The sequence below is a fragment of the Acanthopagrus latus genome, chromosome 17 (genome assembly GCF_904848185.1).
Source record: "Acanthopagrus latus isolate v.2019 chromosome 17, fAcaLat1.1, whole genome shotgun sequence".
NCBI classification, from domain to species: domain Eukaryota; kingdom Metazoa; phylum Chordata; class Actinopteri; order Spariformes; family Sparidae; genus Acanthopagrus; species Acanthopagrus latus.
Window position 1 is genome coordinate 21,206,425 of NC_051055.1, and position 15,774 is coordinate 21,222,198.

Below are 15,774 nucleotides of genomic sequence, written 5' to 3' on the forward strand. Positions count from 1 at the left end.
TGACAGCCTAGCAGTCGAGCATGTGAACTAGATGCAGCGAAGGAGCTTGTTTCTGGAAGAGAGGATCCCTATGGACGCCGGGTCTTTTTTCTTCTGCCCCCCTTTCTTGCTCCTCCCCTACAAGTTCCTGGAAAAGACGTCTGTCTATTCACTGGAAGACGAGTTATACAGCAGTGAGCCGCGAGAGGCAGAGAGACGAAATTGTTCGTCTTACGTCATGTCCTTCTCGTTCTCTGTCCCACTTGTTCCCTCATCGCCGCCTCCTCTTCCTCCTTCAGCACTTCTGTACTTTCCCTCTTCTCCCCATCCATGTTGTGTGTTCTCTCTCTCTCTCTCTCTGTCGCTCTCCCACTGTTGAACAATAACCCAAGTGTGTGTGGTGCTATTTTTGGACCCTCCAAGGCCACAAAGCACTCTTTTCTCTCCTGCTCTGTCTCTCTCTCTCTTTCTATTTCTCTCTTCTGCAGCTATATGGCACTGAGTGAGAGCCTATAGAAAGCATAAACTGTAGTGACCTCTAAGAATAGTTGAGCAGCCTGCTAGGCTTACATGTTTTTGTGTGTGATGTGTGTTTAACCCCTCCTGGCACTCAGGTTAGGCAGCGGGCATGAGCGCTCAAATAACTATTCCTCCAAGGGAAATTGGTCTCCATCTGGATTATTCACAACAACCCACATTTCTCTAGATGATTGTTTCCAAACCAGTAAAATCAGTAAAATCTACTCTGCATGAGCACAGACTTGTCATTATTGCAAAAACTGTGTCTACTTTTTTATCATCATCTGACTTCAAGTTCTGCAGAATTTTAAGTAAAGCGGTGTGAAATTAAAATGGAAACTAAGCAGTTGATCTTCTAATCAGATTTAAACATCTTATTCAACATTTCCTTCTTGAACATGAGCAGCAAAGAAACATGCAGCCACATGGAGAAACATTTATTTGTTGCATGCTAGTCAGAAAATCTGTTTTTTAGTCATCCAGTTCACAGCCCAAATTGATAACATGAGCATAATGTTCCGTAACTGGTGTGAAAAATTCATCAGCGACAGATTTAATGATTGATGAATACATTTTTTTTTATTCTTTTAAGGAAAGGACAATATTTGTGATTTACTTAGTTTCGTATTCTAGTATCTATAACATTTAGGGGCTTAGGACTGTTACTCAGACAAAACAAGCTATTTGAAACCATCATCATCAGTTCTGGGGGAATTTTGATGGATTTTCTTTCACCATTTTCTTACATTCAGTCAATAGGGCTGGGTGATATTGCCATAAATTATTGTCATAACGTTAAAATAGCTATATGCCAATGCACAATATATTTCCCTACAATATTTGACAATATTGTAGGGAGAAACGCAATGCGATATGGTCAGTATCTCAAAATAATAAATATTTCCTTCCCAAAAATGCATTTTTAATGAACACATTTTGAGTACTTTTCCAAATGATTCTCAATTGCAATCAATTTGTGTCTCATATCCCAAAGTTTTTGCTTTCTCTGTCACTCTTCTGTCTTCATGTCTTTCTCTGTGTGTGTCTCACTCTCTAGTCTTCCTCGACTAATGAATTTTTAATGGACTTGGTGGGAAGAGTCCAGACACTTTGGGATTCAGGCATATAGGCTCTGATTACCCTCCTCCTCTTCCTCCTGTGGAGCCCACCCTCGCCTTTCTCTGCCTCCTTTCACTCTTTCCCTTTCTGTCTCACCCTCCACGTCTTCTATTATCCCTCCATCCCTCCCCTCCACCTCCTGGTCTTGTGTTTCTGTCTTCTCTGTTCCCCAAGCTCGTAGCTTCAGGCAGTTTCACTTATCCGAGCAGCTGTGACAAAGACACGGCTGTGTATGCTTGTGAATGAATGCGCTATGGGCAAACGCTGACTGTCTCTCAATTTTTAGTGCTTTTACAGACTCTCAGAGCTGGCGGTGACCTCACCCCCCTCACCCACACAAACACTTGCACCGGTCGTTTCCCACTTCCACGCTAAAGCTGAGTTGGTTTAAAGTAGCACAACACTAGCCAACTGCTGCTAATAGCTGCTCAGAGGCCCTGGCCCTGTATTAAAAACCCTGAGTCTGCAACTCCACTGTTAGTTTGGCACAGGCCTGTCAGTTGATTTGTTGCTGAGTAGGACTCACAGCTCTGGGAATCTCTTCTCCTCATCTCTTTTCTCACTCTGCTACTTTGTCTGACTGCCCGTCTGTCTCTGCCTCCTTCCCATCAGCTCTCGACCTCCTTCGCACTGCGGTCCCATGTCACTGATCCAGTTCGTCATTTCTGTGAGGCTATGTCAAATGTTTTAGAGCTGCAAGTAACGATTCACTTAATCACTGATTATTTCTCAACAAATTGAGTACGAAGTTTGTCAGTAAAATGCCGGAAAAATAGTGAAATTGTTATACTTGTATCTTGTTAATTCCTGATTCTCAAAAAAAGTCACAGTTTATAGGCAACACGGACGACAACTCACAAAGGAGGTTCACGGACAAGACGGGAAATTTAAACGGCCTTGAAAGTGTCTCAGTACCTCTGTAATTATCCGGGGAGCACAGAGTGTTTTGCCCACACAGCTTCCTGTAAATCAGCGAGGTCACTGCTCAAAAGTAACCTATACAGTTCATACTTAAGGCAGGTCATAATTCACAGTGCTTAAATGTGTAATTAAATGTGAGGTTCAATATGTGAAGTAAAACAGTGCAAGGTGGTGCACGGTAGCAATAATATGAAAGATTCAATACAAATGATACATTTTGTCACTACAGCATGTTGACTAATGGATTTTAGCACTTTTTTCACAAGTTAAAGGATTTTGGAGATCACTGACAAAACGCCCTAGACCAGAAGTCATTTGGACATGCTCTCGTGAATAATAATTGTCATGTGTGCAAACTGTTCGCGATCCAAGAGTTTGCTGTTGTGCGCCGAACGCCTGCTTAATATCTAGCAGGCTTAATATCTGGTTGAGTCACTGACTGGTCGGGGAGCTAGGAACGTACTACAGTCTCTCCTTTCTACCTCTGTCTTCATCCCTGCTTGCTCTCTGAACCCAGTCCTTACATGTAATGTCTATTTGTGTGAAGCAGGCACAAATATATAGTTTTTTATCAGAATATATACACACAAGCTTTTCAGTATTTATCCTTCCTGAACCACAAACAAGCTGGTGGTGTCTCACCTGTATTCCTTTCTTTCATAGTTTGTCGCTGAAAACTTGCGCAAATAAGAGTTTGGACTGCCATTCGCACATCACAACTTATGTGATATCTCACATCTGTGGTCCTGTAATGTGTGACCCCTGTTGCCACAATGACTGCAAAATTTACGATAACGGAAAGTTGTGAGGTGTGAAAAGTACAATGATCCGACAACTCTCAAAAGTCTGTAAGATTCTTAAAAAAAAAAGAAAACGCACAAATGTTTTGGGTGCATTACCGCTACCAACTGTTGTTGAATAGTACTTTTCAGCTCTGAAATGGCTGAAATTATGTTCATGATGTTCACAAGTAGTGTTGTCAGAAGGGCTTCTGAGAGAACACAAGACAGAGGAGACACAAATGAATTATGAACTCAAAGAAATGGGACAACAACTCGTGTGTAACAGTGCCAGCCTGCAGCAGACAGCATTATCTATTGAAGTTGACCAAGAAGTTCCCTTTACGCAGCCTCACCGCACAGCTCAGCACCAGGTTGCTTCATCATCTTCTCAAGTCTTTTGTCATTTTGTCTCTCTCTTTCACTCTATTCTCCCTGAGTTACTTTCATCTTTTCAACCCCCTCTCTGCTCTTGTGGTGTGCGAGTTTGAGAGAGTGGAGGTCATTGTTGGACTTGTGAACGGCGCACATAGCTGGAATAGCATCAGTGTTAGAAGTCTGCTAGGGGCCTGCCACCAAGATCACACAGAGGAAAAGAGGCATCCGCACTCCTAGAGAGGGGGAGGAGGAGGGTGGGGGGTGGCATTGGATGGAGGAGGAGGAGGAGGGGATAAGCAATCTGATCTGGATGACAACAGACTACCAGACGAGCTATGATCTCATCCCTCTCTTAAACCCCCCCCTCCACCTCCTTCCTTCCCTCCATCCACCCCCACTCTCCTCTCCCACTCTTGCCATTGTCTCTCTTTCTCTCTCTTCCCACTTTTGTTTCCCCGACCTCCCTCCCCCGTCTCTTTCTCTCCGACTTTCTTTTCTCTGTTCTCTGCTTATCCTAGCGCTCAACCCATCTCGTCTTGCCTTCTTCTCTTTCAATCCCCCCCCCCCCCCCCGCTCTCTCTCCCTTCATCCTCCTCCTTTCGTCCCTTTTGCATCACCCTCTACCACCTGGCCCTCACTTGTCCCAACTCACAACAACACACACTCACCTCTTGACGCACTTGCACTCTCTAGTGTCCCAGGGCAGAGATTAGGCGCTCCCCTATCGTCAACCCTCCACACCAGTCTCTACATTATTGATGCCTAGTCTGTGTGTGTGTGTGTGTGTGTGTGTGTGTGTGTGTGTGAGAGAGAGAGAGAGAGTGTGTGAGGCTTTTGCATGCATGCTGTAATGGCTATCTTGTGTCTCCCCTGGGAGGGAGGGGGGTGAGGGAGGAGGGGAGCCAAAGAGAGGGAGAGTCGAGGTCAGAGAGGTTAAGTGTGGTGGAGGGGGTTAGGTCGCACTCTGCAGGCTCTTCCCCGCTACTCGTCCTTTTTCTTTCTCTTATCCATCCTGACGCACAACTTCACACAGATTGTACGCTCGCACACATAAATTCCAAAAATGCCCTGCTGAAATTCTCCGATCGGGTGTACAAGGCTGATGAAACAGATCTGTGTGTGTGTGCGTGTGTGTGTGATAGCTGATCCAGTGTGAGTCAGGACAACTCAGCCTGGGTTGGACTCTGGGTGGATAGAAGGACAAAGACACCTGTTCTTGCTCTCAGCATTCCTCTTAACATAATCCCTACCATCTCTCTCACACACACACACACACACACACACACACACACACACAGAAACACACACATATGCAGCAGCACAAAGCGCATGTCATGCGGGCTCTTTGATGTAAAGGTTTTGACAGTTAACTGATGATATACTGTCATGTACATTACACATACACACACCTGTGCACCACACTCATAGCTGTTTATCTGTGTGGTCACTTTGATATTCGCTGTTGCTGATGACAGTGAATCATGCGTCATTTCATGTAGAAAATGTCCTCTCGCCTTTATTCACACACAGCCCGCCTGCCTGTCCTCCAAGTATTTACGTGGGATAGATTTCACTCAAGAACCCTGAAATATGATTGTGTGTGTGTGTGTGTGTGTGTGCGTGCGTGTGTGTGTGTAAATAGTGACCTCTATGATCCATGCCAAAGTCAAAAAGATCATTACAGGTGCATCTTAACAGGCATACGCATGCACACAAAGTCACTGACTCACATTTTCACATGCACAAACACTGTCATGGTACCTTTTTAAAAGCAAAAATTCATTCATTGCTTCAGTCATTTTTGAAGCAAAAATGTCAAACATTTGCTGGTGCCAGTCTCTCACAACTAAGTTTAATGTGCTTGTCTTTGTTATTTATGATGGTAAATGAAGAGTCTTTGGGTTTTAGACTGTTAGTTGGACAAAGGAAGCAATTTGAAGATGTCACTTTGAGTGTGTTTCATCCCTTTTTTTTTTTTTACTTGAAAAGACTAGATGAAAGCAGTCATCAGTTGCAGCTGTTAAAACTGAAACGTTTTTGTTTTAATATTTATTATGTCTGTTTGATGAGCTTTTCTTGCTCACTTCTAAGCACCACCTGCTTCACATGCAGATAGTTAGACAGCTGCTAAATAAGAAACCTCTAGCACAAATAAATGTCTACTCTACAGCTTCAGTGTTGCAGTTGCCAGCTCAGCAGCAGCGCTATGGTCCACACCACTCATTTATTAATCTTAGCTGGATTGGGATTTTGACCAGCCACATCTTGTCTTGCTTTGACATAGTCAGTGTTAGTTTCCTATGTCTGGAAAGAATGTGCTGTCCTCCGCAGTAGGAGTGTGTGTGGGTGATTGTGTGTTATTGATGGAGGAGCGTGCGCTGTCGTGTCGGTATGTTTATGATTGCCCCCGGTGTGTTCCTCTGTGATTGTAGTTTACTCTGGGTTTGATCTTGCCACAAGTGTTGGTTTGAGCGTTCCAAAGTGAGAGAGGAGGAGGAGGGTGGGAAGAGGAAAGGGAAATAAAATGACAGCGAGTGACTGTTGTTTCATTTGCCTGTTAAGTTATGCAAGATACATATGCATGTCTGGAAAGTTACAGGCACAGACGGTATTGTTTAGTTTTAACACCCATGGTCAGTTCGCACATTGTGATGTTTGTTTTACAGAACAATAATCTATAGTTTTAATAAGGTTGCTCAGCTGCCTGCACAGCCTGTTTGTTTGAACGCCTTATTAGCCTCCTACTATCTGCTTAATGTTCAACAGTGATAAAATCCTGTCGGGATTCTGGAGATGGAAAATGTGTAGGCATCTTATGCATCGTTTCATATACAGAGATCTTTACTTTGAATCGCAAAATGACTCCTGAGTAGGTGGGACAACTGAGTGATTCATTGACCGTGCCTCGCTAAACACATCGCTGTGATTGGAGGAACATCATCAATAAGTGGTGGTGAGGAATAGCTTGTTGCCTACGTTTGATGAGTAAGACGGCACATAGGAAGATAACTTTCCCTTCAGCCTATTTTTAACAAAAAACTGGAAACCTAAATGTGCCTGCCTCCAGTGGGTCTCTAACTCTTACAAATAGTTAATTCATGTTGATGAAAGGCGTCAGTAGCAACAGTTACGCACAGATTCATAGATGTCTGGCAGATGTGCTATCAACATTGTTTAGTGTTATGTAACAGTGACTAAATGGTCAGAACAGGGTAGTGCAGCAGAGATTATCAGGGCTATCTATCTCTGCCTCAGGCTGCCATCCAGCAAATCCATTGACAGGCCTGCACATCCATAATCTGATGATTTGGGCTGATGATTTGTTTCCCAATCTCCAGCCCAGCTTGTCTCATTTCCTCTGTTGCCATTTGCATGCGGTGCAGTTAAAGACATTGCAAACATAGGCTTCATGCTGGCCTTGTGTAAGATAAGGTAAGATAAGACAAGATAAGACAAGTTAACCCTTTATTGATCTGCAGAGGGGAAATTCAGATGTTGTAGCAGCATGAAGACAGAAATAAGTACAGATAAGCAGAACATTTAAAAAAATAAATGATTAAAAGTATTTAAAGTATTGAAATAAAAATATAAACTGATCTTAAACGTTATCAGTTTTGACATTATCATAGGGCTGTGAGTTTAATTCTTTGGTTGTAGTGCAGATTAATTGTTTTTATAATCCTTCTACATAATATACATGTCAGGTGGACAAAATGGGGGGGGGGGACACCCTTATCCATTAAATATAATCCAATTATTCTGAGTGAACATGCACACAAATAAAGATGCACATACAACAACTTCTGCTCACCAGCATTTTAATTGCAGCAGACAGGTAACTAATGTATTTCTGGATATTCAGTGTTATCTGATGCTTAACATGGCACCAAACATAACAACAGCCAGACTGACATAACTGTAATGTCCTGCACATCAACACTTTAGCAGGGTGGATGCTATTTCTTAGGTTGCTCCAACTCCTCACTTGTTTCTCAGTGTTGTGAGGGTGATTGTTGATAAAATAAAATTCAGTCCAGGCTATATCTGGCAGAGTATTACAGTGTAATAGTCTATTTCGCTCGGTCGTGTCAACTTTTCTTGACCACCCAGGCAACAGAATGTTAGTGGGAGACTTGCACAAACATTTTCAAACACGCGCGCTGGCACATAAACTCTTTCAAACTCGAACATTTGGGCACACACATGCTCATACAAACAGTCATATACCCACGCCCACAGTCTAGTTCTGCGCCTCTTACTCTGCGTTTCCTTCGAGCAGAGGGTGGAGAGAGATGGAGGGATAGACAGGAGAGATGACTGGCCATGTTGTTTTTCCTCTGGTCGTAGGAAAGAATGACAGCACAAGGGGAAAGAGGTGGAGGAGAGGTGGAAAGGTTTTTCATGTGCCTAACTGTTCCATGAAGCCCACTAACACTGCAACTTTCAGTATTGTAGTTTCAGTGTGTGTGTGTTTCCTGTGAAGAGCTACTGTGGTGAGGTGCTGACCTAATGACAGACGAGAAAATATGTTTATACAAAAGCCCTAGCTCACAACCACATAAATCTGAATTTTAAAATGCCATATTTGAAAACTGCTTGTGTCCACAATTGTGAGACCCCTGTCCACATTGAAACACCTGAAGAGTGTAAAAATGTCCCTCTTTCACTGGCCAAATAAACCAAAACTGTATCACTAAAATCATTGTATATAGACAGCAAGTCATTCATGTGGGCCAAATAATGGAAATTGATCAACTTATTCTGAGTGTGTTTTATCACAGTCCACAATAATATCTGACCTTATATCATCCCATACTTGCCAGAAACACCAGTCAATTCAAGTTGTAATCATTTTTATTAAAGAGCACATTTATCGTTCATATTGACGTAACGTACACTGAAATGTTGTCTCTTCCTGGCTAATCCTTACATGATAAAAAAAGCTTTTATTATTTCAGACAATGTTTAACCTTTATAGATTAAATTGTGCTCAATCTTGAGCATTTTTTTGTTCCAACTTGTGTTTAGATATCAGGAGAATTAGTCATTAGAACATCCCATATCACAGCAAAAATCATCATTATTTTAAGGTTGTGATACTGTCGGACAAAATCAGCATAAATATAAATTTACGATAGCTATGCTGTATTATTACATCCTAAAAGTCCATGATCTCTAAACAAGTTCACTGTTCACTGTCCTGGAAAAGTTCAGTTTACCTGGTACGCACTGAAACATCAAGGTAGTGTTTTAAGATTCATACCCTCTTGAAACCATTTTGGAGAAGCTCAGTTTTTTAGGGAGAAACCTGCGGTTTTAATCTGTGTATCAAGACATTTAAAGTTTTAGGGGCATCCTAGAATGCAGCAGGTTAAAGCGTGTTACATTGTTTCTCATGCCATTGTTTGTGAGATCTATTGCCTTGTTCTCTCTCATCTCTTCACTTTTTCTTAGACTTCATCTCATTGTGTCAAACTGTCCCTTAAAAGAGAAAACGCTTTAGAATAACCTACAAACATTATTCAAAGCTTGACTGGAGAGTGGAGGGAAAAAAATATGCAGGGCAGACTCGAGAGTAGTGAAGAAGGCAGGTATGTGCAATGTGAAATTTGAATGAGGACACTCTCTGCTTGACTAAGCTGCTCTGTTGTATGCGATCCATACCTAGCTAGACACCTTTAATCCTCTTTTCTCCCATATAATAGACTCCGCTCGGCTGAAACAGCTTTAACTGCTGATTCCTAATTGTAATCATATCTTAGTCGTTTCTTTTGCCTCGCGTCACTCGTCTGTCTGACTCTACAGAACCAACAAGATTTGTCAGGGTTCATTTGAGTTACATGTTGCACAGTTGTTCAATATTGGATACAGTTCTGATGAAAAAGTTTTTTGTTTTTTTTTCTGTTTAATTTACAACATGTGCCCTCCACATAATTCACACTAATCCCTCACCTTTGCTCTCTTTATCTCTCTATTACAGGGTTTGCCTTCCCAGACTGGGCTTACAAGCCTGAGTCGAGCCCCGGGTCCAGGCAGATCCAGCTGTGGCACTTCATCCTGGAGCTGCTGAGGAAAGAAGAATATCATGATGTCATTGCCTGGCAGGGGGACTATGGCGAGTTTGTCATAAAGGACCCAGATGAGGTGGCCCGACTTTGGGGGGCCAGGAAGTGTAAACCCCAAATGAACTACGACAAGCTGAGCAGGGCACTGAGGTATGGTGACACATTCTGTATGTGGGAGTATGTATTCATTCATAGTTATTTGTTCCTATTCCTGACCTTTCTCTATCACTAGATTATCAATTTCCTAAAAAGTCACATTTTGCCACATTACACAGTAATCATCGATATGATAAAGATCTGTGGAACTTAAATGGGGGCATATTCACATGAATATTTACCATATGTCCACATCCTCTAGTTGGATGACTAATTTACTGAGACCTTGAAATTACAAAAAATACAATTGACTATTATTATTGACTATAATAGCCAAGTTTCCCACAAACCCACAGAGTACTTTAAATAGAGGGATGGTAGGAGCGAGAAAACTCCCTGTGGTTTAAAAAATACATGTCTTGATTAAGGGTTAAGGACCAGACAGAGACATATTCTAAGACTTCCAAGATTTTATGCCTTATTACATGACCAGTGTAGAGATGAGAGAAACATGAGGTGACTGACGGGAACAACAAGTAGAAATGTTCCCCATCTGGACACTGCCCAGGATACCCAAACCTTAAGGCCACCCGAGTGCCCCAACCTGCCTCTCTCTTTGATGGGGGTCACTTTTGTAATGCAAAAGCTCAGCAGTAGCATGCTGCAAGAGTTTAATGAGATTTGTCTGGATTGGTGCACTGGCAGCAATCTTTTTACTGGACTGTTGTGGTGAAGGGGGAGCGGAGCTTAAAGGTGATTTACCAGTCTATCTGTGTTCCAGCCCTCGCCCGTGGTCATGAACTCTTTAAAATACTCCTGAGACCAAGTGCATTTCAATCTCCTTCCCAGTGGCAATGTGGTTTCCATGTGCGAAAAGTGAAAGAGGCTCTTTTTTTTTTTTTCTTTTACATGTGTAGATAAATTAGCACTGACAAATGTTGAGCAAATGAGGTCATGACTTATGAAAACACAAAAACATTTAAAAATCATTCTGTTATCCAAACTGAGGATACCATCTGGGATCAGCAATGGCCTGCTGGATGCATTTCATTCAGCTTTGAGTCTCTGGCTCTGCTTCACACAGACATTCCTTTAGTCATGCCTGCCCAGACACTAATAGCACTCAACCAGGTCTATAACACTATTAAAGGAGTAACCCTGACCACATGCCTTCACCTGGTATAAACCTAGACAAGAAGATTTACAACACTGACCCATTTGGCCAATCACACTATTACATATTGAAGTTATATCCATTGAGGCCAGCTCAGCCAAGCCCATTAACTTGTTGGTGACAGTGATTTGGCGCTCTTTTGGTTGTGAAACTAGCTTCACGATCAAGTATAAATTCACATGAAAATAGAACTCATGGACTGTCATGATTATGCTGGTCAGCTAGTCAGGTACTTTGATATCAACAACACTGTGATTTGCCATCATAGATATGGAACTGTCATTAGATCTGGTCCTCTGTCGCCTTTTCTACTTCACAAATTCACTTATTGTAAAGAATAATATTGGGTGTGTTGGTTGGTGGAGTTCTTTTCTGTCTAGATGCTTTGCTGACCTTCAAATAGTGAAGTATGAGGTAAATCATTTTGAGCTTCAAGACCAAATAATATGTTACACTGATGCTTCGGATTTTTAAAAAATTGTATATGACATAATTAATGAGAAGTTTGATCACAATAAAATGGTTGATTATAGAAAGACGTTAAAGAATTTGGCCTGGCCAATTATCAGTTCCAGTAGCATTTGTCTGATATTCGGCATGAGTGTTTTTTGTGTCTGATTGCTAATAAAATAAATTTGAAAATTAGCTACTTGGGCCTGGACCCTGAGCACGATGTGAAGTAATGTTCTCAAATGAATTTAGCAGAGTTGAAGTATAGAGTAGCAGAACATGAAAATACTCAAGTAAAGTACCTAAAGATTAAACTAAAGATTTTTATTTTTACTGCAGATATTTCGGTTGTCAGTCTTCTTGATTACTTATAGTTAGTATTCTTCTGCTTATTAAGAAAACATATCATTAGTTACCGATACCTTAGTATATCCCAGGGAAATCCCTTTAGCTGATGCCGGTTTTAGTAAGCACAGTATCTCATTGACTATGTTGCCTGTTAGAAAACCACATTGGCTGGGAAATGCCTTGAATTGCGTAATTTAGGTTGGGAGGGTATAAATCCACTCATTACGCTGGTGAGATTAAGATAACTTTTGTGATATTGGAGCCTATGGGGACAGAGGAAATAAACATGGACTACTAACGTGTGTGTCTATGTGATACACACGCACACACGCACACACACACACACACACACACATTCAGACTTGAAGTCTGGATTTAGAGCTCCTGAATTAGAGTGAAAAAGAATAAATATGTGGATAATTGTGGTCAGGCTGTATATTTATAGCATGTCCATCCTCTAGAGCTGTACCAGATTTGGAGCTTAGGCTGCAGTAAGTGCTTATATATAGTGGGTCTTAGTGCCCTCTGATGGACCAGCCTTAGAGGCTGATTATCAGCAGGCTTTCTACACAGGAGTTTCCCCTCTGGCACCCTTGTGTCCTCACCCAGCATCCTACAGCCAGGTTGACTCCCTCTGTGCTTTTAAATTTAGCAGAGTCACTTCAGGCTTAAGCTGAGAAGGACAGTCAACAGATCAACACATACACATGCTCACACACACACACACACACACACACAACCATGTTGTCACCTGATTTGACACCAGAGCTGCCATCAATCCTTCACTGCAAGACACACTGGAAATGAAGCGTCTCGAGACGCACATCAATAGTAATGTGGCGAGAGGATTAATGGCACTAAAGATTAATGAAGTTTTAAAGGAGGTATACAAACACACATGTGCATGGTAACGGTCCCCATATGGAGCAAACTGTTGGAGAGCAGGCCAACTTGTGCCTTTCATATGGCAAAAACCTGGAGTCTCCTAATAATGGAGACCGCAGTCAGCATGTGGCAATTAGCATACACGCACATGCTCGCATACTTGAAAAGACACGTCTGTTTTGAAGTGTTCTTTTTATCACTTAGCCTTTGTAATTATTATTTTTACCCCAGTGATCTTATTCTTTCCTGTCTGCCATGCACATGGTGGAAATTCCCTTAATCAGGACTGCTGCATTGTGTGAGCAGACACGTGCGTATGTGCTGGCTTTCCGTTTAGGGGACACAGCCTTGGTCCATGCGTCATCCTGGTCTCCCGCTCCCACGGTTGCTGTGAAATTCCCACTCCTGTTGAGAGGATTACACTCAAACTGTGCTGGTGTGTGTTTATGAGCAAGAGTGTGCATGTGGACATGGATGATGCTGAAAGACTATTTTTTAGCCTCATCGTTTTCGTTGTAAAAATGAATGAGTTTGTTCTGTGTCCTTACGTTGAATCAAAAGCATGAGAAGGGGGGTAGATCTTTCATGAATTCAGCTCTCTTCTACTCATACTGACCTTGTGCTTTGTTTTTCTCAACCTTTGAGGTCAGTGCCATCTAGGGATGCACAATATATTGGATTAGTGTCAACATCATAAAGTGTGCAGGCGCTATAGTCACATCTCAGGACGTGCAGTGTCAAGTAACGCAAATTAACTCAAACACATCCAGCTTAAAAAAATGTAATTTTCCAAGACTTATCTACAAGACAAGTCAGTCTGATATTATAGAATTCAGTCTTAGTTAAAGGGGCAATATGTAAGAATGCCACCTGTCGAATTCATACTCACAACAACTCGCTGGCTAGTGTGCTAACTTCAGTAGATATTGCTGACGGTTAAAGTTAAGCTAGTTTGTCTGAATGAGTTACATGCAGCCGCTGCATGCAAAGTGAACCACCAATATAATCATGCATGATCAGTTTAAGAAGTTGAGAGTTATGAGGTGAAAAATACAAGTTGTGAATGAGAAGACGGTCTCTACCTTTAACCCCCAACTCTATTTTAATAATGAGGGATCATGTGGTGGGACAAGGAAGTAAACCTGTCCAGTAATAACGCAAATAATTCCCTGCAGCACCATCTCCCTCTCGTTAATGAGACTTATCATGATCCACACAGGAGAGTAGCGGGAAATGAAGCCTGTTGCCAATCAGTCATTGCAGAGTGCTGGCCTAATGAGTGTAATCATGCTAAGAGGTCCCAGCTCTGAGAGACCTCCAGGCCCCCCTGTCTTCCAGTCAGCAGCCCGCATTGGCTCCGGCACAGTGGTCAGAGGTCAGGGGGACTGCCACGCACAGCTGGCAAAGATTAACAACACAGCACATGTGCACATTCACATACACAAATGCACCATTGTACACAGACTCCTGCCCATGCATGCTTGCTTGCACCCGTTTGCAGTGTTTGCTTCATTTCCAACGTTCATTTAACTGTGATGGGCCTTGGCAGCTGGAAAACTGCCCACAGAAAAGAACATAAATAGAGTGAAGGTTCCACAAGATTCCTGGGTATGGTGATGCTATAAATTCAGAAAATTTGAGAGAACATGCCACTGTTCCATTCTCCCTTACTTCACAGGAAAGCCCCGACTTACATCGCCATTTTTAATCCGCAGCACCATAACTAGTTCTGTGCATTTAGAAATAACCTCAGTGACCACATTTACAAAACATGCTGCAGGAAATACTGCTGCATGTGCACAGTGTTACTCACCTATCTGGCTGGGCCTGTTTGTGGGTCAGAAGGCCTCTTTGTGTGGAAACACCCAGGGCCAGAGAGAAAGTGCAGAGGGAGCACCCGGGGACAGTACCACTGTATGACTTTGTGTTAAATGCATGCTAGCGTGCATTGTCTCTCATTGTCTCTCTCTGCAGCATGTATGTGTTCAGCGTACATGAGCATTGTCTGTGTGTCATTGTCCCTGACTGAATGAGGCCTTTATTTTCCATGAGGGCGGAATGCACACACACCAGAGTGTGCTCGAGTACATATTCACACCCACAGAGCATGTGACCAGGCTAATCGGACCCTGACCAGATCCTCCTCTTCATACACAAACACGCATATATATATATATATATATATATATATATATATATATACAGCTCACAAACTTGTATACACAGGGCATGTGACACCTTGCCCTAACTTACACCCCACCTCAGCCCACATCATCACACAAACACATTTCATTTCCTTTTTGAGGCAGTAAACGCTCGTCAAACCTGGCCTTGGCACAAAGCATTCTCATGTGTGAACACACACACCTGAGTGTGAGCAGCTGGTGTGTGTGTGTGTGTTTGTGCAAGTGTGTAGAGATGGATCTGGCTCTGATGTGTGTGTAACAGCCAATGCTGACGAAAGAGGCAGAAAATAAACACGGGGCTCATGGGGAGTATTGTAATCCCAACTTCCTGTCACAGTCAGTGCCTATTTACAGCCCAACAATGGGCAAGGCACAGCCTGTCCACACACACGCATACACACACACACACACACACACACACACACACACACACAATCACACACACAAAATGCGGGTTGGTTTACTTCATTTTTAGTGTTGACATTTGTGTTGGGTGAGTGTACAGTGTGATACAGAAATAGATTGGTGACCTTATACACATATCATATTATAGGTTAATAGTTGGCTATAGCAGACAGAAGTACTACCCAATTACGTGAACTGAAAGTACATATTTAGTCCCATAAACAATTATGTTCAATACTTTTTGTAGTTCAGGCTCTTTTTTCGGTTATGGTAACATTGAACTCTCAAAAGTAATTGCTGAGGCTTCTGAACACAGAAACATAAAGAAATAAATAAGGTAAATGTGAGCTTTTTGACCTTATTGTGGCTTCATTACTTGATAAGTGAAATATTATCATATATAATAGAGCCAATGGAAAAAAAAAACCTGACTCGCGAGATGGTTAGGGTTAGGTTTCTTTCACAGAACC

The 15,774-nt window shown here is 42.2% G+C and overlaps 1 protein-coding gene across 1 annotated transcript in view; it reads left to right on the top strand.

Annotated features, from left to right (window-relative positions):
* erfl3 (Ets2 repressor factor like 3) overlaps positions 1-15,774 on the top strand; it is a 52,376-nt gene that overhangs the window by 25,167 nt on the left and 11,435 nt on the right. The window contains exon 2 of the mRNA XM_037074918.1: positions 9,676-9,910. Within this exon, the coding sequence (XP_036930813.1) occupies positions 9,676-9,910 (235 nt within the window). The remainder of the gene's footprint in view (positions 1-9,675; positions 9,911-15,774) is intronic.